This window comes from Cinclus cinclus, chromosome 25 (assembly GCF_963662255.1).
Source record: "Cinclus cinclus chromosome 25, bCinCin1.1, whole genome shotgun sequence".
Classification (NCBI taxonomy): domain Eukaryota; kingdom Metazoa; phylum Chordata; class Aves; order Passeriformes; family Cinclidae; genus Cinclus; species Cinclus cinclus.
The window spans coordinates 4,205,496-4,229,164 of NC_085070.1; the positions used below are offsets into that span (position 1 = coordinate 4,205,496).

Genomic DNA, 23,669 nt, shown 5'->3' on the forward strand with positions numbered 1-23,669 from the left:
AAATCATCCCTTTTTTTCATCCATTGTGTGCAGGATCCAGCCCTTGAGGCCACCCAGGGCTGCAGAGCTTTGTGAGGGAAGGTTTGGAAGAGAAAAGAGATAAATAAACCCCTATCCCAAAAAGGGATCAATGAACTCCTATCCCAAAAAGGGATCAATGAACTCCTATCCCCCAAAAGGATCAATAAACTCCTATCCCCCAAAAGGATCAATAAACCCCTATCCCCCAAAAAGGGATCAATAAACCCCTATCCCCCAAAGGGATCAATAAACCCCTATCCCCCAAAAAGGGATAAATAAACCCCTATCCCCCAAAGGGATCAATAAACCCCTATCCCAAAAAGGAATAAATAAAACCCAGCCACTGTGTGCTGGGCAGTGCTGCTGGAAGGGGCAGATATTCCCTTCCCTGGCAGTCTTTAAAATGAAACTTCAGCTGGGGAGGTGAGAAAATGGTTAAAAACCATCTCATTTGTTTGGAACTGTCCTTGCAAGGCCTCACCTACACAAATACAACTTCAGGGAGTTTATTCTTCTTTGGATAATAAAACCTGGAAGGGACCTGCATCTGTTTCTAGCTTCTTTTTTCTCTCATATACCATAAATTCCTGCACGTGTCTAAACCTAATTCACCATTTCATCCCTGTCTGCTGCAGCAAGACCCAACCCAATCTGTGGAAAACATGAGATTTCTTCATGTTGAGGGTTCCTGTGATTTTTTGTGGGTAATTTCTCTACCTGGCTCTTATGTTGGTTTATTATAAGAAGTTGTTTTTTCTTCCTTTCGACATATGGAGGACTGGGAGGAAATGAAGTGAGACTCCTGTCTAGAGAATCTGCAAAATTTAAACTCCCTTGGGAATTTTTAGACATTGGTAAAGCATTAATAATGGTTAAAGAGACAAATCAGGGGGTTTTAAATGAGGTTTGGTTTTTTTTTTCTAATAATATTACAGAAAAGTTTGCACGGTGTGTGAGTTTGGTTATTGGTTCAGTGATAAATCAGCTCCAAATTTTTTCAGATTCTTTGAAAAAATATGAGGTGCTGTAGGAATTTGTCACTATTCCACTGGATGTCTCCCCGGTTTTTCTCCCCATTTAGATGAGTTTGTAGGCACAGGGCTCCCCCTCAAATCCACAGATATTGATATATATTTGATATATATTGAAATATATTTGATACATTCCTGGGAGCAGCAAGAATCCTTCTAAAATGTGAGCTCTGCTAAACCCAGCCCGGCTAAACCAGAAAGGAATGAAAACTCTGTCATAATAAGCAAAATATTTGTATTTTTACACGAAAAACCTCGAGCAGGACTAAGCTGTAAAACACAGAACACCTGCGAGATTATGCAGGAGCCCTCAGAGCTCCACAGGGCTTGGAAAATGTTGCAAATGTTGTGTGAATGTCCCTGTTGTGGTGCCTAAATTAAGGTTATTGATCAGTGGTGGAGCAGCGTCGGCGCTAATGAGGGCAGCCCGCAGCAACGTGAGCTCCAGGGAAAAGCTGGATTCGTCCTGGGCAGGAATTCTAATTGTATTTGGCAGATGGAGCTTTGAGAGCAGCGAATCCAGTGATAAAAGGGATTGCTTTTCCCTTTAAAGAAAGCAGCTAACGTGGATGGAAAGGAGCTTTCACTGCCAGCACTTGAGGAGGAGAGCTGGAGGCTCCACCTGTCCTAAAATTCTGGATATTTAATGCAGTAGGTGGTAATTCTTGATCAAGATAAATTAATTATCCACATCTCAGCAGCTGAGGGATGGTCATGGCAACTCCGAGGCAGATCTGAGCATGGAGCAGGAAGAGAAGGAATTTTCTAAAAGTTGGTTCTGAAGAAATGGGGGGAAAATGAGGGAGCATCATGTTGGATGTGAATTGTCTGTTTTTCACTCGAAGGTTCAGGATCTACTGTTTAAATAGCATGAAAGTATATAAAGAGTATAGAAATTAATCCAACCTGTGCAACTCTTATGCTCCTGCTCTGTCCTCCCAGAATTGTGTGCTCAGTCACACGCGGGACTTTCAGTGCTCTCTAAACTTCACCAATTTCCAGCAGTTTCGCAATATTTGGCTCGGGAAGCAAAATATTTCCTCCCACTTCATTTCACAGGAAGGAAAAAAATAATAATTAAAAAAAAAAGGGAAATTAATGGTTTAAGGTTTTTGTAAACTACAAAACTTCAGAACACCAGTGCCCTGTGAAGATTTACACCCCAAAGGCAAATGGCATCGGTGCTCCACGGAAATTGGGTTGGGAAATTTTTGATTTTGACCTGGGGGATCCCTGACCCAGTGCTGTAACCTTCCCTTCCTCTGCTCTTGGGGGTCAGTTCTGACTGAGTTTGAACTTTCCATGGTGAGTCCACGTTTACAAGCCGGACATGGGCAAAGCCAAGAACGGATCATGGATTTTTGTCCAGTTTTCCAGGGATGCAGAATAAAAAAACCGAGCAGCCAGTGCCTCATGCGGGGCTGGCTGAACATCCCGTTTCCCTGCGGTGCATCATTTCCTGGGCCAGGTTTTAGGGCGTTCAGGCTCGTTTTGGGGGATTTTGTCTGACATTCCAAGGGCTCTGCTTCCCTCTAGCGGGTTTGCTTGAAACTTCCCTTCATATATATACATATATATATATATTTTTATTTTTTTTTCATTGCTATTCAAAGTTACTTCCCAAGCTTACTTATCCCACGATTTTCTTAATTTTAACCCCCTTCTTCCCAGGCTGATTTCTTATTTCTGAAATCCATAAATATCATCTGGTGTCAGGGAAGAGACTCCAAGCCTTTGTCAGACTGATGAAGGGATAAATTGAAGCTTTTCTGGGTGGAAATACTGCTTTTGAAATGAGGTAATAAGAGGTGAGGGCAGAGCTGGGGAGGTTATCTGGAATTTGGAGTGTGCAGAGGGTGTGGGTGCCACTCGAGCATTGACAGCTCAGGAGTGTGAAGCCATCTGCTCATTTTTAGGTATCAGTGTGAAAATGCCTGGGTTTGTTGAGATGTCTCCTTAAATCAGCTGCAATCTGTGCAGGGAGCAGAGCTGGGGGTTTGCTTGGATGCTGTGGAGAAAATGAGGAAGAATCCAGGAAAAAACTGTAACGGGGTGGTGTTTGCACCACTTAATTAGTGGTTTGTTTGAAGTTTCTTCTGTTTTCACTCAGAGCCAGAACTAAAAATCACGGAGAATTTTCTCCAATTTTTTCATGTTCAGGCCTGGTTGTTCATTAAATATTATCTAAAGTACAGAGAGTTCAGCAACACTTCTAGCTGGTAGCTAGAAGTGAGCAAAATGAACATGAACTTAGCTGCAAGGTCTCTTAAAGCTGATCAGTTTAATTAACACCTACATTATTTATACTTTTGACCCAAGAAGCAAACTCCTGTGACCCTCAGTGCAGCACTGACTGTCCAACCAGAAACTGCTAAGTGAAATTTTGAAGAAGAAGGGAGAACATTGGAAGGAGACACCATCCAAAATCCTCCATTTTGTCGCAATACCTGTTACAATACGATAAAAACCTCAAATTAAAAACCTTTCACCATGTGAAATCACACACTTCCATTTAACTACACGCCAGTGATTCTAACTCCATCACTCACATTTGGAAGCCTTCTCCAAGGCCTCAGGTCAAAAGCAGTGTTCTCCAATGGATCAGTGGCAGAAAGCACAGGAAAAAAAACCAACAGATTTCTGGAATAAAAAAAAATAAAAATATCCACCAGAGATGCACCCTGGCCTCTGAGCACCGGTGTTTGTCTTGCAGCTTGCTGTTCTGTTTGGCTCTGCGAGGCTCAGACTGAATTCAAGAGAGTGGCTGAGGAAAACGTGACCCTGCCCTGCCACCACCGCCTGGGGCTGCTGGAGCAGGGCAGCCTGGACATCGAGTGGCTGCTGCACATCTCCGAGACCGTGCAGAAAGCGGTGGGTTTGCTGAGAAAAATCACTTTCTTTCTGCCTTCACGCCACCAGCCCTCGGTTTAACAGCACGCCTGTGATGATCTTTGCAGGTTATTCTGATGATGAGAGCAATGTTTAGAAAACAGAGCTGATTTAGAGAGATTTAGAACGCGGAAAAGTTATTTGATATCCACACGCGCTGTGTCAGGACGGGTTGTGTTGCAATGGATTTTTGGTTTTTTTTTTTAAATATAGTCAGTCTTCATTAGATCGAATTCAGAAATGCACTTCAGGCTTTCAAAATAACCTTGGATTTTGCAGGCCCAGCTCTGGAATCCTCGGTTTCAGTACAAAACACAGCGGTTCAGCTCATATAAAAATCAGGTCTGCAGTGACTCAAATTTGCACTGCCAAACCTCCAGACTGCTTTGATGCATTGTGGCACAAACTGAGGCTGTTTTGACACTCGTGTAAGTGCCCAGTATAAATCTCCAGCAGAAATAAATACACTTTTTGCATCATTCTCAGGGTACAACCCCAGGTTTGCTTTCCCACCGTGCCCCAGGCTTCCTGTGTGATCCTTAACCGGGATGTGCAGCTCCTGGAAATGCTTGGATTTGTTGTTCCACTTGAAAATAAACAACAGCTCAGTGTCTGCTCTGCTCTCAGGTGATCACCTACTCTGGAGGCCGTGTTTATGATGACCTGAACGAGGAGCAGAAGGGCCGTGTCTCCTTCACCTCCAACTTCCTTGCTGGAGATGCATCCTTACAAATCATCTCCCTGCAGTCCAGCGATGCAGGGAAATACATCTGCAAGGTCAAGAACGCTGGGCAGTACGAGTGGGCTCGCATCACCCTCAAGGTCGTAGGTAAGGACAGTTTATTGTTCTCCCAAAGGGAAAAGAAGAAATCCAGACTCACTTCCTGGGGAGAGATTTGCTTCAGCAGGGTATAAATACACAAAGACACCTCAAGATCAGGTTTCAGTCCCCAAGTTTATATCTGCCTTTGCAGTTTTTGGCAAAGGACAGGCCACAGGAAGAGCCTAAAGATCTGGTCTGAGGTTGGTGTGATTAAATGCAAGCCCATTCTTTCCAACTGACTGCTATGATGTCACCATCCAAAGCAGGCTGATATTCTATCTCACCCTGCCCACACCTCCAGCTGGGGCCGGGCACTTCATGTCCCAGCGCCCCGACCTGACCCCAGCCCTTGGAGGTGACAAATGAGCAGCTGGGGCTGGCATTTCCCTCCCCTGATTTCACTTTATTGTTGGCTTTTCACACACTCTGCGATCCCTCGGCCTGCAAGGTGCTGTGGGCAGAAGGAAGAACTGGAGAAGTAAAGGGAGGGAAAGATGTTCTCAGAATTGTGCCTGGAAGAGGAATGTGGTGATAGAGCTGCACTGAGAAGAGTGTTAGAATGTCACTGCTATGGCTGAGCCAGCCAGCTCTGCTGTGGGGTGGCAGCTAAACCCCTAAAATCCTTCTGTTGTGTGGCAAGGAAAGGAAAGGAAAGTTTAGGAAAGGAAAGGAAAGTTAAGGAAAGTTGGAAAGGAAAGGAAAGGAAAGGAAAGGAAAGGAAAGGAAAGGAAAGGAAAGGAAAGGAAAGGAAAGGAAAGGAAAGGAAAGGAAAGGAAAGGAAAGGAAAGGAAAGGAAAGGAAAGGAAAGGAAAGGAAAGGAAAGGAAAGGAAAGGAAAGGAAAGGAAAGGAAAGGAAAGGAAAGTTTAGGAAAGTAGGAAAGGAAAGGAAAGGAAAGGAAAGGAAAGGAAAGGAAAGGAAAGGAAAGGAAAGGAAAGGAAAGGAAAGGAAAGGAAAGGAAAGGAAAGGAAAGGAAAGGAAAGGAAAGGAAAGGAAAGGAAAGGAAAGGAAAGGAAAGGAAAGGAAAGGAAAGGAAAGGAAAGGAAAGGAAAGGAAAGGAAAGGAAAGGAAAGGAAAGGAAAGGAAAGGAAAGGAAAGGAAAGGAAAGGAAAAGGAAAGGGTTTCAGTCCCCTAAAAACCACCACTGGCGTGACTCCTTAACGTGTGCCAGGGAAGGCAGCTCTTGGAAGTTGTTTCAATGCCAAAGGAAGGGTTTCCAGCGAGCAAACTCCGCTGTGTTCGCATGACCTGTCTTCTGCTCCTTGTAGAGAAACCCTCCAAGCCCAAGTGCTGGCTGGAGGGGGAGATGCTGGAAGGGAAGGAGCTGTCCCTGCAGTGCCGCTCCGCCTCGGGCACTGCCCCCATCTCCTACCGCTGGCAGCGCTTCAGCGAGGAGGACGAGAGAGCCGAGCACCTCCCGCCCGGCTCCAGAGTCAGTGAGTCGGGGCTTTCCTTCCCTCCGAGCCCTGGGATCACTGGGTGGAGGTGACAGTGATGCTCCAGCACTCCTCCCACTGCTGCGGCTGCACCCGGGGTTGCTCCATCTTTTCCCCCTTCTTTTCCCCCCTTCCCGGGGTTGCTCCATCTTTTCCCCTTCTTTTCCCCCCTTTTTTTTTCTTCCCTCTTTCCCCCTTCTTTCTTCCTTCTTCTCCCTTCTTTCCCCCTTTCCTCCTTTTTTGCCTCTCCTTTTCCCTTCTTTCCCTTCTTTTCCCCCTTCTTTCCCCTCTCCTTTCTCCCTTCTTTCCCCCTTCTTTCTCCCTTCTTTCCCCATTTCCTCCCTTTTCTTTCTTTCTTTCTTTCTTTCTTTCTTTCTTTCTTTCTTTCTTTCTTTCTTCTTTCTTTCTTTCTTTCTTTCTTTCTTTCTTTCTTTCTTTCTTTCTTTCTTTCTTCTTTCTTTCTTTCTTTCTTTCTTTCTTTCTTTCTTTCTTTCTTTCTTTCTTTCTTTCTTTCTTTCTTCTTTCTCCATTCATTCCCCCTCTTTCCTCCTCCCCCCCCTTCTTCCCCCTTTCCCCTTTCTTTCCCCCTTTTTCTTCTTTCCTTCCCCCTGTGCATTGTCCTGGAGTTGATTTGACCCCCCCAGATCAATTTGTGCCTCCGTGCACTCCCCGCAGTTGAAGTTTCTCTCTCCATCTCACTCATCCCGGTGGTGTTTTTCCCGTGGCAGACATCTCGAACCCCGGGCAGGTGCTGCTGAAGAACCTCACGCACACGAGCACGGGGCTGTACCAGTGCGTGGCCACCAACGAGGCGGGGCAGGAGAGCTGCTCGGTGCAGGTGACAGTGCAGCGTAAGTACCGGCCCGGGCAGGAAAATCAACCACAGACACCACAGGCTTGTGTCCAAAGAGGAGACACAGCACTCCTGTGACTTTATTCGAATAAAGAGAGAGGCCATGGGGCATTTCCAATGGGGTCTCTCAAGTTTTTAGAGGATGCAGCCTCCTATTTATCCCAATTTCCCAGCCACATTTCCTCTCCTATCCTCACTGGCTGAGGTACTTGAGAGGTCCAGATTCCCAAATCACCTAACACAAACCCCTGCTAATGTGTACCTTTCTTTTTCTTTTTCTTTTTCTTTTTCTTTTTCTTTTTCTTTTTCTTTTTCTTTTTCTTTTTTCCTTTTCTTCTTTTCCTTTTCTCTTTTCCTTTTCCTTTTCCTTTTCCTTTTCCTTTTCCTTTTCCTTTTCGAACTTTTCTTTTTCGTCTTTTCCTTTTCCATCACTCAGTGGTATTCCTCCGGAATTTATAGTTCCTCCCATTGTTTCTTTCATCTCTCAGTACCTAACTCCACCTATCAGCACACACACCGTTTGTTTGTAAAGACGAAACTCTCATTGCATTCATCAAGCGGTGAGATCTTTCCCATTGTTTCTTTTATCTCTCAGAGCTGGTTTTATCCACAGTTAGTTTGTCAAGACAAATTCCTCATTCCTTTCACCCAGAACCACGTCCCTGCTCCACGGGGACACGCTGCCCCTCAGTTCTCCCACCTGGAAAATTCTGTGCCGCTCCTTTGCCCTTTCATACTTTAATCACATTAAATAGTTCTTATTTATTGCACTTTTGATTCGCACAGCAGCCCTCACCTAAAATGAAAACATCACAACCTGAGCCCAGATGATGGTTTTATCAATTTAGATGTCTGGGCCTGTTAGAAACACTGACATTCAGAACGATTCGTGAAATACAAGCGAGGAAAATGATAAGTTAGATGCTCTTCTGGCTGCAGTGATTGCACGAGGTGACTCTCAGGTATGAATTTTCTCTGCGGATATTCCATCACTCCAAATTATGAATTTGTTGCACTTGGGACAGCAAAATACCTAAAGGCAGTTGGAAAGGCTGACTGCGACATGGAATAATTTGCAGGATAAAAACTAATTTTTGACATAGTTTGGTTTTAATCGGGTTTAGCAATTCGTGTCCTGAACAGCAGGGGTCAGAATCCCTCGATGAACCCCACGAAAGGTGTGTGCAGCTCTCGGCAGGGCGTCCTTTACATCTGCATGCCAGGAACCGGGTGGAGGTTATCACCCAACCCCAAACAATGGAGTTCCGCAGATCTCAAAGCTGGACCTGCTGCGATAAGACTCCTAACAATGAAGTCTCCTCTTGGAGATTCCAGAGCTCTGGAATTTTTCTGCCTAGCCAAGCCTGAAATAACTGGAATGTGGAATAAGGAAAACCGGTTTGCCTCAGGCATGTGAAGTAAAAGCGTCCAGGCAGCTTTTATTGCAATTGAACTGAACTGGTTTAAAGCCTCACTTGGCTTTGCTAAACCCTCCGGAGGGACTGAGCTTAAGGAAACAACTTCCAGCCAAGCCCAACTTGACCACTTTTATCAAAAAATATCACGAACTATCAGCAGGGGCCCGTAATCCAAGGGGAATGCTCTCATCACCTTGGCTGGTTTGGATGAGCAATGCCCTCCCTGCCCGGGAGGGTTTCCTTTGCTCCTTTGTCCCCCTCGCTCAGGGTCACTTTTCCCCCACATTTGAGTAATTCATTCCAGAAGCGGGTTGCAATCATTCAAGGGGAGTTGAGGGGAAAACAAAATCCTCATGGGGCAACATGAATAAATAGATCAAACATTCCTGTGCCTCTGGGGTGCTGCTCGGTGCGGTGTTTCACACGGGGGCTGTCCTGCCTTGGTATTTTCTGTATTTTTTCACATTTAGAAGAGGATTTTTCCTCCTTATTTCAACTCTGGCCCACAGCTGAAGGTACAGCACTTGTGGTTTCACCTTTGCAGAGGTGATTGCTTCCCTCCCTGGCAGCTCAGCTTTAGCTGAAGATAAACTGGTTCAACTTCTGTGTGGCGACACACCTAGAAAAATAAACTCCAGCGTTCTGTTCTGAGTTATACCCAATGCTGGGACTAGAACCTGACCACAACAGCAAGGGGTCACAAATAAATTTGTTTTTTGGACAACAGATGCACAAAATATCGGCATGATCGCCGGGGCAGTGTGTGGAGTGGTGGTGGGGCTCTCCCTCCTTTTCCTGGTGGTGAGGCTGACAATAAGGAGGAAAGAAAAGAAGAGATACGAGGAAGAGGAGGCGCCGAATGAAATCAGGTAACACCTTTTATTTAATCCGACCTCCCACACTCCCTTCTCGCAGTTTCTCACGTCTTTGTACCACGGTTTTAACTAACTATAAGCAGCTTTAAGTGTATTTAGAGGTTGTTCTAAAAAGCTCTTAAAGTCTCGGTGAAATATCACCCGACAAATTTCTTGACTTTCCAGAAAATTAGATTGAAGTCTCCCCTCCTCTCCCCCGGGCAAATCAGCACAGACCTCAAACAACTGTTTTCCCTCACACTTGCAATTTCAGTATTTTAAAGCATTTGTATATTCTTTTATGGTGTTAAATTGAAACTGCCTGTCCGTTGTGGTTCTGAGAGGGCTTCCTTTCCTTTCCTTTCCTTTCCTTTCCTTTCCTTTCCTTTCCTTTCCTTTCCTTTCCTTTCCTTTCCTTTCCTTTCCTTTCCTTTCCCTTTCCCTTTCCCTTTCCCTTTCCCTTTCCCTTTCCCTTTCCCTTTCCCTTTCCCTTTCCCTTTCCCTTTCCCTTTCCCCCCCTTTCTTTTATTTTTCTTTCCTTTTTTTCCCCCCCCCACTCTTCTTCCCTTCTTTTCCCTCTTCTTTCCCACCCTTTCCCACCTTCTTTCTGCCTTTTCCCTCTTCCTTCCCTATTCATTCTCCCTTCTTTCCCTCTTCTCCCTTCTTTTCCCTCTCTTTCCCCTTTCTCTCCCCCCTCTTCCCACCTTCTTTCCCCTCTTCTTTCTTCCTTCTTTCCCCCTTTTTTCCTTCCAATTGCAGCTCCCATTTGGCACGCAATGAAGCAGACACGTTCTCTGAGCACTCCTTGAGCCTTTGGAACAACTGTTCTCCCGGATTTAGCTCCGGGTGAGCAATGCCCTGAGCCCGGAGGGGAGCGGGAGCGCTGGGAACTCTGACTCCTGTTCCTGGAGCTCATCTGTTCCCTGCCCCCTAAGCTCAGCTTGGGCTCCAGCCAAACCAGCCGAAACTCCTCAGGAAGGAGAGATCTATTTCCAGGAATGAGCTTGAGCTGCTGCTGCCCTCGAAGAAACAAACCCTTGATCCATCTTTGCGTCTATTTGTGCTCGTGTCACACCTGTGCCCCATGAGGCACCTCTGTAATCCCTTCAGCCGCTGAGCACCGTCAGGCTGAGCAAGGGCAGCCTCTGCTCATTCCTTCCCCTTCTCCTGCTCCCTTCGCTTTGCATCTCGCCCTTCAGCCGGAGCCTCGCTCGCTGCTGTGGCCCTTCCACGCCCTCCTCTTACATCCTCGCCCTCTCTGCCTCCGGCAGGACCCGGCCGTGGCGCTTCTGTCGCTACCCACAGGCTGCCTGGAAGTGGAAGAACCGGCTCCGGGCAGTGTTGCCCCGGCCTTGGCCGCTGTGGCTCTGTAGCAGAGCGGACAGAGCCGGCGGCGAGCAGCGTGCGCTCATTCCGAATTCATTCACCAGCACTCTGCAGGGCAACGGCGACTTTAACCCATAAACTTACACGGCACACAGTTTGGACAATATGCAGGATATTAAACTAAAGTCCCCCCTTCTTTCCCTGGGCAAAGTAGCAGAGACCTCACCAGTTTTCTCTCACATTTGCAATCTCGGTATTTTGAAACATTTGCATATTCTTTTATGGTGTTAAATTAAAGCTGATGCCCACTGTGGTTCTGAGAGAATTTGGCGGTGGTTTTCTTTCCTTCTTTCTTTTGTATTTTTTTCTTTCTTTTTTTTTTCTTTTCCCCTTCTTCCCTTCCTTCCCCCTTCTTTTTCCTCTTATTTTCCCCTATTTCCTCTTCTTTTTCCTCGTTTCCCCCTTTTCCCCCTCTTCTTCCCCCTTCTTTTTCCTCTTCTTTTTCCCTTTTTTATTCCTTTCCCTCCCTGCTTTCTCTTCTTTTTCCTCCTTCCGCCTTTTTTTACTCTTCTTCCCTTTTTTCCTCTCCTTCCTCCTTCTTTTTCCACTTCTTTCTCCCTTCCTTATTCCTCCCCCCTGCTTTTCTCCCTTATTTCTCCACGCTTTCTCTTCTTTTTCCTCGTTTCCCCTTTTTATCCTCTTCTTCCCCCTTTTTATCCTCTTCTTCCCCCTTTTTATCCTCTTCTTTCACCTTTTTATCCTCTTCTTTCACCTTTTTATCCTCTTCTTCCCCCTTTTTATCCTCTTCTTCCCCCTTTTTATCCTCTTCTTCCCCCTTTTTATCCTCTTCTTTCACCTTTTTATCCTCTTCTTTCCCCTTTTTATCCTCTTCTTTCCCTTTTTTTTCTCTTCTTCCCCCTTGTTTTTCCTCTTCTTTCTCCATTCTTTATTCCTTTTCCCCCCCTTCTTCTCCCCTTCTTCTCCCCTTCTTTCCCCCCTTCTCTCCCCCATTCCCGGTGATTTGCAGAGGGGTGACACAAGCGTTTCTCGTGGTTTTTGAGCCCTGTTGCGTGTGTGTTCGCTCGCAGGGAAGACGCAGAGGCACCCAAGGCGCACCTCGTCAAACCCAGCTCCTCATCCTCCGGCTCCAGGAGCTCCCGCTCGGGTTCCTCCTCCACCAGATCCACAGCCAACAGTGCCTCCCGCAGCCAGCGGACTTTGTCCACCGAAGCCACTCCTCACCTGACCCCTCCCCAGTACAACCAGCGGCAGCTGGACAGGAAAGAAGCGGAGCCGAAGAGAGTGGATCCCAGCAGCGCGGGGAGGATGGGAGCGGGGATGGTGCCCGCGCAGAGCCGCGCGTTCCAGACCGTGTGAGCATCCCCGGAGCGGCTCCTGCCCCGAGCAGCACTGCACACAGCACCAGCCACTCCGCATCGCTAGGGTAGCTTGTTCTCTTCCTCGTCACCGTAAGTTTAATCACTCGGGATTATTCGCACCACGAGAAGCCCTCCCACTCGATTCTTTCTGAACAAGTTCCAGCGCTGAGGTTCTGATACAGACTTAAGTAAGATATGTTGGAGGGAAAAGGGAGTTTAATTTTAAATTATCTTTTTTTTTTTTTTATCTTTTGAAAAGGGAGCGCAGCATTTAAAACCTACGACAGCAAAGTGCTGTATGAGCGAAAAGAAGCCAAACCTCAGGATTTTTTAAAAGAGATCAACAAAGACTTAAAGATGTGTAATATCCCAGAGAGCTTTTGTGGGGAGGGAGAAGTCTCTTGGACTGTTTTTTGGAGAAGTTTCTCGAAGATGTATTGTCGTAAGTGAAGATTTTGAGGCTAAGGGTGTCCAGCCTCAAAGGGAACTGACAGGTGCTTCACATTTTCTGCATTCAGTGAAATAACGGAGGCTGTAACTAAAGTGGAACTTAAAGGATCACTCCCGAAGGACAAGAGGTGCAGCATTAAGGTGTCTGAACCAAACTCTGTGCTAAAGAGAAAGGACCTTTTCCGTCAAGAAAACAGAGGTGCTTTAATTGCCAGAACAAACTTAGGGCCAGGAGCCGGACTCTGCTTCCATGGGCAGCACTGCAGAGCCACGGGACCCCCACTGGAGGGGTGGCCGTGGCTAATGAGCCTTAGAGGGAGGAGAACTGGGCACTGAATCCAGCAGGGAGGCTGTGCCCCAGAGGGGAGGGCCACCAATGTACCAAAAAAGCCCGGATGGAGAATTTGGAAGAGCTCTCAGTTATTGCCAGCTGGGGAATTGGCCAGCTTTGGGAGGAGCTGTGCTGGAGAAGCCTTATGGAAAGTTCTTCCCAAGACTGAACAAACAGCACTCCCGAGCTGATCCCCAGGGAAGGCCTGAAGGATTCCCTGGCAGAGGAAAACACACCTAGGACAGGTAAACTAGCACAAAACGCTGCTCCCATTAGGAAATCTTTGTGTGTGATGTCCCACTCCTGCACCAAATGCTGGGTCATGCACCAGAGTTGAGGCTAAAACCTTTAGCAGGACTTAAAAAATTGCAAGAATTGTAAAAAACTATTTTTTTGTGAGCAACCAGGTTAAGCATTTCCACAGAATATGAAGTTAGGAAAGGAGGTAGGCACAGATGTGGAATTCTGTCACTGATCTTTTCCTCTGAAGGACTTGGCTCTGACCACTGCTACACACATGACACTGAGCTTGTAGGCTCTAGATTCTTGCATTCCTAGATCGGTGATTTTCTATTTAAAAAATGAGGGTGTTTGGTTTTTTTTTCCCCACTTAAGGGAGGCAAAGTGTTTCTCCAATTTGTGGAAAGAGCCTACAGAAGTTAGATGAGCACAAAAGAACCACAGATTCATAATTCTTTCACTCCAGGATTGTCATTAATCTCCTTTTCTGACTGAGACCCAGAATTCTAAATTCTTCACTTGAGATCTTTGACGACCTGATCAAAGCCAAGCCCTGCTCGGGCTACTTCCATATGGGAAAGAGTTTTCAAACTTGCCCTACAATATGTGAGAACTTCTCTTCCTAGGAGCAGTCACTCAAAATTCCATTTCTTTCTCTACCCCACATTTAACCCTTGGCAGGAAAAATTACTGATGCTGTGCAGGGAAAACAATCCCAGTTTTAAATAAGGGGGACCTGATATGAGGTTTTTGACAAGCTGCTCCTTCCACGCCGTGCTGGGGGTGGACACTCCGTCATTTCACCCTGGGTGCTCCAGGAGCACATCCCTGGATCAGCTGCGTGTGAAGCAGCAGCTCTGTGTGCCTGTGATTCCTCTGCACTTGTTTTTTTTCCTGAACCCTGAAAGGTGCTCCAAAGCACTCCCAAGCCACTCCAGAGCTGGGAAAATTCCAAAAGCAGGAATAGGATGGTGAGAGCAGCTTGTGGGTTCTGCTGTGGGTGCTCATTGTGCTGAACGTTCCCTGTGCTGCACCTGAGGATCCTCACCCCGTGCACAGAGACCCAGGAGTTCTGAGGCTCCAGGAGCTCCTCAGCACAAACCCAGGGTGACAATTCCAACAGCCGAGCTGGCCAGAGGCTCTGGGGCAGTTTTGAGTCACAGCCCAGACTGGTAATTAGCAGAGAGGAGGCTCTGCAGCCTGGAGGGAGGAGAATTTGCCCTGGCAGGTTTTCCTGGAGCCTCCGGGCAGCCCTGGCAGGCTGTCCCGCTGGGACACCACTCCTTGTGCTGTGAGCTGTCTGATGGCACGGCCCGGGAGCTTTGGGAGCCCTGGGGAAGGTCAGGCAGAGGTGCGGTGCCTGAAGCCTGCTTCTGGTCTGGGGGATGGATCCTGGCTGCTCCAAGCCCTGTTGGCTCCGGATTTCCCAGCCCTGCTGGGATGCAGGCGCTGCCCAGGTATCCGCTTCAGCCCACACATCACTGCTTCACAGGGCAGGGAAAGGTTCATCACCCAAAGGGAGCAGGAGAAAGGGATCATTCCAAAGGCCTTCTATTTTCCAAGCTCCAGCCGATCAGGAGTTGCACAAGGGAAGCAAATAAGCCAAACCCCGTTTTGTAAAATAGTGTATTAAAGCATTTACTGTCATATACCAGCTATTACTTGTGTGATTAAATGCCTACCATGCTATGTAGCTTTTTGTTTCTCAGCAGCTAAACCAAGCTTCCATCTCTGCTACCTGCTAAGATTGGTGTACCTGTACTGTGTCTGAACAACTCAGAGGAAAGCAAATATTTATTATTGATTCCTTTGAATCAATGATTTAATAATTTTTTTTGGTTGGTTGTTTTATAAATAAAGGTGCTGCAGCTGAAGTGCTGCAGCTCAACTCAACTCGTACCATTTTCTGTGGTGTGATGTGTTTCATGCTGCCAAGCTGAATCCAAGGTGGGGGGGGGGAAGGATGGAGTTAAAAATATCATTTTTAAGCCAAGCAGGCCTATGTGCATATTTGCATGGGAAGCGTGGGGAAGCTGGGCTTTTTTTCCTGGGTATTTTTCAGTCTAAATTAGGTGACATTTCACAAAAAATGTGAAACCCTGGGTGGCACATGGAAGCAAATGTGGTTTTATCTTCCATGTGGCCATTTCTCCTGGGATATTTTGGCTGAGGATGCAGGTGCTGGAAGCCAACGTGGTAAATAAATAATGCCAGCACAACAAGCCCTGGTGGCTTCATCCTCGCCCTGCTGTGACCTTTCTGCTGAAGCAGCCCACGTGCTTGGCTTTCCCCATGAGCTCTGAGGTGAGGAGGAAACCTTGAGCTGTGTTCAGCCAGTTCAGATCTCCTCTGCAGATAAACCTTTGGAGCCAGCTCACCTGGAATGGGAATCTGGGGGTGGGATTTAGGGCAGCTAAAGGTGCTGCTGGTTGATTTCTCTCAGCTTTCTTTCCCCCCCAGGGTGTTTTGCAGAAGTGTCAAGACATCAGTGATCATCCTTGCTGAAATCCGGGAGCAAAAATTGCGACATCATTAGGCAGAATTTAAAACAAAACAGGGTGGCATCACAGTGGTCTCACGGCTGAGTCCTGTCTGTCCCCAGCTCAAGAGCTGCTCCTGGTCCCACTGGAGTTGATGACATTAAAAAACCTGATTAGGTGACACACGTTTTAAGAGGAGTTGTGCAGTTGCAGACTTTTGTACAGGATTAGGAATTTGGGGTTATTTTTAACCCGGAGCATTTTGTCCTGACACACACTGAGAGGGGGGGAACCCCGTGGGAAAGGGAAGGGAGGGCCTTGGAAATGTGCGATTTTCAAACTTCAGCAGATGTAAGTGTTATATAAATAAGTGCTGCTGTGGTGAGCAGCAGGAATGCCTTTGATAATCTCCCTTCTCCACCCAATTCCGTTTTAAACACTGGAAGGAGAAGCAGTGCTAGATCCTTAATATACTAAACTCACTCCCATAAATAACGTTTCAATCCACAAACTGAGAAAAAAAACCTCCACGCTAAATACTTAATACTTCCACCCGTCCAGCCTGCCAAGCTTTAATTTCTGCGATATCAACTTAATGGGCTCCTTTTGTCCAGCTGAACAGCCTCTAATTTCGGATGGAATGAGTCATTTACAAAGTGCCCTCCTCCCTGCACTGACTCACTGCAGTTTCAGGCTGCCTCCCCTCGCTCTCAGCCTGCTCTGCAAAGTGTGCTTGAACATCTGAATGTCACGGTGGCATCCCAAGGTTCTATTCTTAGGTCCTACCGAAATTCTGCCCGTGGTTTTAAAAAAAGCAACCCCAAAAAACCACCCCAAAGGCGAACAGCAAGGGTCCCGTGGTGGGTTCAGTGTGAATTAGGCAGAGGAGCATCTCTGGAGTAACCCTGGAGCAGAATACCACAGCACCCTATACTCTGGACAGGGTGGAGTGTGCTTTACCTGGCCAGGTGTGCCATGGTTTGTATGGAGTGCCCTTATCTCGAGAGCCACGGTTGGTGCTCCATGACCCAGAGCCCCTTCCCCTGTCCTGCCTTTAACCTTCTGCACCCAAATTCCAGCTCCAAAGCCTGCCCTGGTGTGATGCCACCCCAAAATCCCTGCTCAGGTTCCAGCCCTGTGCGTGGCAGAGCAAGAACAGGAGCCACAAACCGGCTGGACACCAGTGACTTCCCGTGGGTCCAGCACTTCTGCCACTGCTGGTGTGGGACTGGTGTTAGTGGGGTGTGGAACTGGTTTTGTGGCCTGGCACTGGGTCACCAGCTGAGCCGGGGGACAGCGTCACATCAGCCCCAAGTGCCACAGAATGCCACGCTGCCACTCCTTGTCTCAGGATGTGGCTTGCACACAGCAAATTCTCACAAACAGACCTGAGGAACAGGCTGAGGGATCTGTTCCTGTGTCACTGCGTTGGATTTTCAAATGCTGCCAAGAGCATTTGTCTAAAATCAACCTGGGAGAACCTGAAAGGATTTTTTTTTGCACAGTTTTTACTGCTTTAAATCACAGTTCATTTGCCTGTTTTGCCAGTGTGCCAAGTCCCAGAGCCTGGGCAGGACTCGGTGTTTGCATTCCCTGCTCCCAGTGCCTCCCTGGCTTTTCTACTCGGCCTTTATCCCACGTAAACATTGCATGACCTGGATGCAGGTCACAGCCCCGAGCATGACCTCAGGTGATTCCCGACCTCTGCCCAGCTTCCCTCATCCCGAGGGACACCAAAAACACCGCACGGTTTTCCACCATTTCCCCTCCCACAGAAATAAATCCATGCTGGGAGCTGGACTATCCATGCAGCAACACACCCGGGGTGACACGCTGTCCTTGGCTTGGACTGGAGCTGACGATGGATGGGGACATTTAGGATGGATTATAAAGTGTGGAGATGCTGAAATGGCTTTTGCTCTGTGGAATAAGCAGTAAACCACCACAGCGAGAGAAACGGCGGGGGGTAGGGGGGTAAACTTAGCAATGTTCCCTTGCCTTGCAGAAGGGAACATGGAGGATACAGATTATTGTACTCGGGAGATTCACCGAGCACACGCTGCGGGAAGCAGCCAGGCAGTGACTGGGAACGAACGGGGAATGCCGCCGTTCCCGAGGGGAAGGAGGATCCCGGCGAGCACAGAGCGGCCCAGAGGGGATCCCCGAGGCCTGCGCCCAAGGTAGCCCCTCATGGCGCCGCCATCTTGCGCTTCCCCTTCCCCGGCGCCCTCCTTCCCCGCCAGCCCTCTATGCAAATCACCCGCCATTCCCGCGCGCCGATTGGCCCCTCCCGCCTCATTGCGAAATATGCAAATAAACAACGGGCGCGCAGCGCGGCGATTGGCTGAGCCGCCCGCCCTCGCTCCTCGCCCCGCCCACCGCTCGTGTCGTCACCGACAGCGCTGGTTCTGATTGGTCGAGACGCGAGGAAAGCCGCGCCCGCCGCGCGGTTTTGGGGGGCGTAGGGAAAGCGCATGAAGGTTCGAGAACGCGGGGCCGGCCGGCGCGCAACGCCCTCTTCCGGTGCGCGTCACGCACGGCGCGGACCAATTACTAGCGGGCAGGAGGGCGGGATCCACGCGCGGATTGGTCAGAGCTGGGAGAGGGAGGCGTGGCCTTCTGGAAGGTTCTGGGTGGGTATAAAAAGGCGGCGCGGCGGGCGCGGAGCATTGAGCGAGACGGAGCTGAGCTGAAGTTGTGTCCAGTGTGTGAACGAGAGACCGGGCCGGACTGCGGGTAACGGGGCTGGGGGGACACCATGCGGCACGGGGAGGGCCTGGGGGGGGGGGGGGGGGGTGCAGCTGCCTTGGAATAGCATTGGGAGTGTGTTATAAGCAACTCTGGGGCGGCCTTGAAAAGGCGGGGAGTGCTCCCGGGTGGTTTTGTGTCTGGAGGGACCGTTCTGCTGAGGGGATGGCGAGTATTAACCCATTTCGGGCCGCTGCGGTGCTATTTTTTCCTCCCGATATCTGCGCTTTTCTCTCCAAATGTGTTCTGCCGCGGGAGGGGGAGGAGCGGGGACTCGGCTTAATTCCCTTCCCCCCCCCCCCCCCAACTAAGTTTGTGCTGAGACGGGGGAGGGGAGAAGAGGGGAGGACTCAAGGAGACGCAGCGCCCATCTTGCTTCGCTGGGTGGCGGCCTGGGGCGGTACCGGGACGTAGCGGGTGCCGCAGTGCCCGGCGGTGAGGAGGGAAGGAGCCGCGTGGGTGGAGAACAGTCCCGTGGGGGATGGCTCGAGGGGGGGAGGGTCGGTGTCGCACGGGGCTGGGGCTGTGCTGGCACACGCGGCCCGCCCGGCTGGGACTCCATTTCCCGGCATCCCCCCGGACACGCCCCGCAGCCGCGGTCACGTTGCGCGGTTTGCGCGGGGCACGCTGGGACTCGGAGTCCTGCACCACGTGGTGCGGGGGACGCCAAGCGGCGGAGGCGGGGAACGCACCCGGTGTGCGCTGCCGCCGGGCCACGTGGGATAACGGGGCTGGAATTCCAGGGATCATCCGGAATTCACAGAGCGGTCTAGGCGGGGAGAGATCGGCCACTACTCCTTGCAGTGGAACACGTTCCGCTAGACCGGTTTCCCCCATTCCCATCCAGCCTGTCTTGTAACATTTAAAAGCTGAAATAACCGAAATATCTCTGGGCGAGCTATACCAGCTTTACTTTTAAGTAAACTATATATTTTTTATTATTTTTTCAGACAAGATGTCGAAGGGACCAGCTGTCGGGATTGATCTTGGCACCACCTATTCCTGTGTTGGTGTGTTCCAGCATGGGAAGGTGGAGATCATTGCCAACGACCAGGGCAACCGGACCACACCGAGCTACGTGGCCTTCACAGACACGGAGAGGCTCATCGGTGATGCTGCCAAGAACCAGGTGGCCATGAACCCAACCAACACAGTCTTCGGTAAGGCTGCAAGATTGGCATATTTGGTTTGGATTAAAAAGATTTTTCTTGGTTGTATGAGTTACAAAGAGCAAAATTAAAGCCTCTGAGAAATTTAATATACTTAAATTATTTCTAGCCATAATATAGCTGCGTTAATAAAAACAAAAGCCTATTACTGAAGTAGGTTTTTCAGAGTACTGAACCTTGAATAATCTTAATTAGGTGTCTCAACCTGGTTTATGGCTCAGTCTTTGCAGTAGTTTAGATGTGATAGCACTGAGTTTGCATATGAAAGAGATGAAACTTCTTGTCTGTATCTGAGTCTTAAAAAAACTACAGTAATGTTGGGTTAACTCTAGTGGTCTAGGATTTTTTGCATTTTCAGAAAGAATTTCAGGTTTTTATTTAGGGGTGAGCATTATTAATGTGTTTAAATAACTTTTTCCAGATGCGAAACGGTTGATTGGGCGCAGATTCGATGACTCTGTGGTCCAGTCTGACATGAAGCACTGGCCCTTCACTGTGGTGAACGATGCTGGCAGACCCAAGGTCCAGGTCGAGTACAAAGGCGAGACAAAGAGTTTCTACCCAGAAGAAATCTCTTCCATGGTTTTAACCAAAATGAAGGAAATTGCAGAAGCCTATCTCGGGAAGGTGAGTGTAGCACTGAAGTGAAGTGCGGTGAGTGGTTGTGTGGGAGCGTTGACATCCCTAACTGAGCCGTTGGCTGTGTTTGCAGACTGTTACCAACGCAGTAGTGACTGTCCCAGCCTACTTCAATGACTCCCAGCGCCAGGCGACGAAAGATGCTGGAACTATTGCAGGGCTCAACGTCCTGCGAATCATCAACGAGCCCACAGCAGCTGCCATTGCCTACGGGCTGGACAAGAAGGTACGGAGAGGTTGTAGTGTCTGGCCAGTGAGTAAACGGTTACAGTAGGAGTAGGAGTTGAGTAATGGAAACCGGTGTTTCCTCCAGGTCGGTGCCGAAAGGAACGTCCTCATCTTCGATTTGGGCGGCGGCACCTTCGATGTGTCCATCCTGACCATCGAAGATGGCATCTTCGAGGTGAAATCCACGGCAGGGGACACCCACCTGGGCGGGGAGGACTTCGACAACCGCATGGTGAACCACTTCATCGCGGAGTTCAAGCGCAAGCACAAGAAGGACATCAGCGAGAACAAGCGCGCCGTGCGCCGCCTGCGCACCGCCTGCGAGCGCGCCAAGCGCACCCTGTCCTCCTCCACCCAGGCCAGCATCGAGATCGACTCCCTCTACGAGGGCATCGACTTCTACACCTCCATCACCAGGGCTCGCTTCGAGGAGCTCAACGCCGACCTGTTCCGCGGCACCCTGGACCCAGTGGAGAAGGCCCTGAGGGACGCCAAGCTGGACAAGTCGCAGATCCACGACATCGTGCTGGTGGGAGGCTCCACGCGCATCCCCAAGATCCAGAAACTGCTGCAGGACTTCTTCAATGGCAAAGAGCTCAACAAGAGCATCAACCCCGATGAGGCGGTGGCGTATGGGGCAGGTAATTAATCACCCACTCTGCACCTCTTGGTGGTACAAACCGCTGAAGGGGCCTGGGTTTTCCACCTGAAACACTAAAGCTTTTCAAAGCTGTCAGAATTGCCCTTGGACTTGCAATGATGAATCAGGTTCCAAAGCCATTCGTAGTTTCCACCAGAAGTCGAAAGACTTGTGATGGTCCAAGCACCTTCCTTGGATGTCTGAGCGAGCCATGTGCATCATTACACTTGACAACGTATGCTTTGCAGGGCTTCTAATGCTGTGTCTCTCCCCCCAGCTGTGCAGGCTGCCATCCTGTCTGGAGACAAGTCTGAGAACGTGCAGGACTTGCTGCTGCTGGACGTGACTCCCCTGTCCCTCGGTATTGAGACAGCTGGAGGTGTCATGACAGTCCTGATCAAGCGCAACACCACCATCCCCACCAAGCAGACCCAGACCTTCACAACTTACTCTGACAACCAGCCCGGGGTGCTGATCCAGGTAAGCAGAGAACTCTGGGGTAATAACAAGGCACTCTCAGTGCTTTCACTGGTTGACACGTGAAGGGATGTTTAGGCCAGAGGTGTTAAATTGTGTAATTTGTAAATGATTGGTTGCTGTGATGAAAGTGACTCCAAAGCCATTCGTAGTTTCCACCAGAAGTCGAAAGACTGGTGTTGGTCCAAGTACCTTCCTTGGATGTCTGAGCGACCACATCCCTCCAGGATAACAATTAAATAACCCATTATGACTTCAGTGACCGTGTGGTGGTTTTTCTCCTTAGGTGTATGAAGGAGAACGTGCTATGACTAAGGACAACAACTTGCTGGGCAAGTTTGAGTTGACTGGCATTCCCCCTGCTCCCAGAGGGGTCCCTCAGATCGAGGTCACCTTTGATATTGATGCCAATGGCATCCTGAACGTGTCTGCTGTGGATAAGAGCACTGGCAAGGAGAACAAGATCACCATCACGAATGACAAGGGTAAGGATCTTCTGTCCCGAGGGTGGGAGAGACTTCTGGTTTTCTGTTTTGATCAGGACTTTGCTGTAATCAGCGTTTTCATACGGATTTAGATCTGTGAATTTTTTTCTAGGCTGCACTAATTAGCAAATTTATAAGAAGGCACATTCTAGGCATCTTCTGCCCCCTCTCAGATTTGAAGTGTGTAGGCTTGGGGAATTTGGGATGATTCCCTACAAAGGACCTGAGTCCAAACTCGGGACTTGTGTTGTCTGCAGGCCGACTGAGCAAGGAGGACATTGAGAGGATGGTGCAGGAGGCAGAGAAGTACAAGGCAGAGGATGAGAAGCAGCGGGATAAGGTGTCCTCCAAGAATTCCCTGGAATCCTATGCCTTCAACATGAAAGCCACTGTGGAAGATGAGAAGCTCCAGGGCAAGATCTCTGACGATGACAAGCAGAAAATCCTGGACAAATGCAATGAGATCATCAACTGGCTGGACAAGAACCAGGCATGTCATGTGTTTTAGATCCTGGGGTCGGGCTGAGCTGTGGGGACAGTTGAGGGTGGAGGAGAAGCACTGGTTGCTGTGATGAAAGAGATTCCAAAGCCATTCGTAGTTTCCACCAGAAGTCGAAAGACTGGTGTTGGTCCAAGTACCTTCCTTGGATGTCTGAGCGACCACAGCCTGGGAGCACAGGGTCTCCAATCCCTCCTGTTCCCAGCTGGCTGCCTTCCAGCAGTGTGTTAAAGGAGTCCTCTTGTTCCAGGAGCAATGTGAGATACAAACCCAGCAGAAGCAGTTTTCCTTTTGGTGGGAGTGGTGGGGCCAAAGCAGCCCGGATGGGGTGGAATGTGTAACCCAGGTAGTGCTGCTTCACTGCTGACCTCTGGTTTCTCTTGCAGACGGCAGAAAAGGAGGAGTTTGAGCACCAGCAGAAGGAGCTGGAGAAGGTTTGCAACCCCATCATCACCAAGCTGTACCAGAGCGCAGGAGGGATGCCCGGGGGGATGCCAGGAGGATTCCCTGGGGGTGGAGCTCCTCCTTCTGGGGGAGCCTCCTCTGGCCCAACCATCGAGGAGGTGGACTAAGGACACTGGGAAATGCATTCCACTAGCAGTTAGTGTTGGAGGAGACCCCAAACAAGGTTGGGGGTTGGAGTGAAGGACCCAATCCTGTAGGCACCATCTGGGTTTATCTTGCCAGATTAAAAACTCCATAACTGAGCTGCTGTCAAAAAAAAAATAAATGGAACAAAAACATTTTTTTTTCTGGGCATTTTAAATACTTGAAAGTGTGCGCAGGTGGGAGATGAATACCATTGCACTTTACAGTACTGTAAATGAGTGGAAATGCAATTCATGTCCTAAAGAATAAAAACTATTTAATGGGCATCATACTGTCTCTGCCTTCACTTGTTTGCACCAGCTGACCAGTGTAAATAAAGGGGAAAAAAATGTAATACCAGTCACTGCTGCTTAACTGAGCATGATGCAGGTGGGTATTGCAGTGGGAAAAGAGCTTTGGAAATTCAGGTGATCAGGCATTTAGGGTTTGGATGAGTTTTTGAGACAAATATGTTAGTACTAACCTGTGGCAGGAAATCTCAGAACGGGTTGGAAAAAAAGCCTTTTAGATAAGTCCAACGTCTAGCTTGCATCTTTCAAGTACCAAAATAGTGGATAACTTTCCTTGAGGAATTGCTAGCTGAAGTATCACAACTTGCAGGGTGGCTCAGAGGTGGCTTGAGTTGAGAACTTGCTGGTGGGGGAGG

At 48.9% G+C, this 23,669-nt stretch overlaps 2 protein-coding genes and 3 non-coding genes across 7 annotated transcripts in view; all 5 read left to right on the plus strand.

Moving 5' to 3' along the window:
- CLMP (CXADR like membrane protein) overlaps positions 1-12,063 on the plus strand; it is a 44,014-nt gene extending 31,951 nt beyond the window's left edge. The window contains 6 exon segments of the mRNA XM_062508740.1: positions 3,766-3,923; positions 4,569-4,770; positions 6,031-6,198; positions 6,927-7,049; positions 9,197-9,338; positions 11,738-12,063. Coding sequence (XP_062364724.1) covers positions 3,766-3,923; positions 4,569-4,770; positions 6,031-6,198; positions 6,927-7,049; positions 9,197-9,338; positions 11,738-12,026 — 1,082 coding nt within the window. The 3' untranslated portion in view covers positions 12,027-12,063.
- Positions 12,064-18,144: 6,081 nt separating this feature from the next.
- HSPA8 (heat shock protein family A (Hsp70) member 8) lies at positions 18,145-23,289 on the plus strand. 3 transcript variants are annotated; one of them, XR_009933954.1, is made up of 9 exons: positions 18,145-18,265; positions 19,228-19,437; positions 19,868-20,073; positions 20,159-20,311; positions 20,399-20,954; positions 21,231-21,433; positions 21,717-21,915; positions 22,173-22,671; positions 22,801-22,840. XR_009933954.1 is itself a non-coding variant. In XM_062508823.1 (9 exons), the coding sequence occupies exons 2-9, from the start codon at positions 19,233-19,235 to the stop codon at positions 22,984-22,986; spliced, it is 1,941 nt and encodes a 646-aa protein (XP_062364807.1). In that variant the 5' UTR covers positions 18,145-18,265; positions 19,228-19,232; the 3' UTR covers positions 22,987-23,289. The 3 variants fall into 3 exon arrangements, 1 of the variants encoding a protein (XP_062364807.1); XR_009933953.1 differs by having other exon boundaries at positions 22,173-22,708; positions 22,801-22,839; XM_062508823.1 differs by having other exon boundaries at positions 22,173-22,405; positions 22,801-23,289.
- On the plus strand, positions 21,065-21,161 carry LOC134053688 (small nucleolar RNA SNORD14). Its single transcript, XR_009933956.1, has one exon. It is a non-coding gene; the product is annotated as a small nucleolar RNA SNORD14 (small nucleolar RNA).
- On the plus strand, positions 21,547-21,643 carry LOC134053689 (small nucleolar RNA SNORD14). The gene has a single exon (XR_009933957.1). It is a non-coding gene; the product is annotated as a small nucleolar RNA SNORD14 (small nucleolar RNA).
- On the plus strand, positions 22,479-22,575 carry LOC134053687 (small nucleolar RNA SNORD14). Its single transcript, XR_009933955.1, has one exon. It is a non-coding gene; the product is annotated as a small nucleolar RNA SNORD14 (small nucleolar RNA).
- Positions 23,290-23,669: the final 380 nt, after the last annotated feature.

Excerpts from the sequence above, each read along its gene's own strand:
- HSPA8 (XM_062508823.1), top strand. The coding sequence starts at position 19,233 with ATGTCGAAGGGACCAGCTGTCGGGATTGATCTTGGCACCACCTATTCC. Across the intron at positions 21,434-21,716 it reads AGCCCGGGGTGCTGATCCAG|GTGTATGAAGGAGAACGTGC; the intron begins GTAAGCAGAGAA and ends TTTTCTCCTTAG. Across the intron at positions 21,916-22,172 it reads CACCATCACGAATGACAAGG|GCCGACTGAGCAAGGAGGAC; the intron begins GTAAGGATCTTC and ends TGTTGTCTGCAG.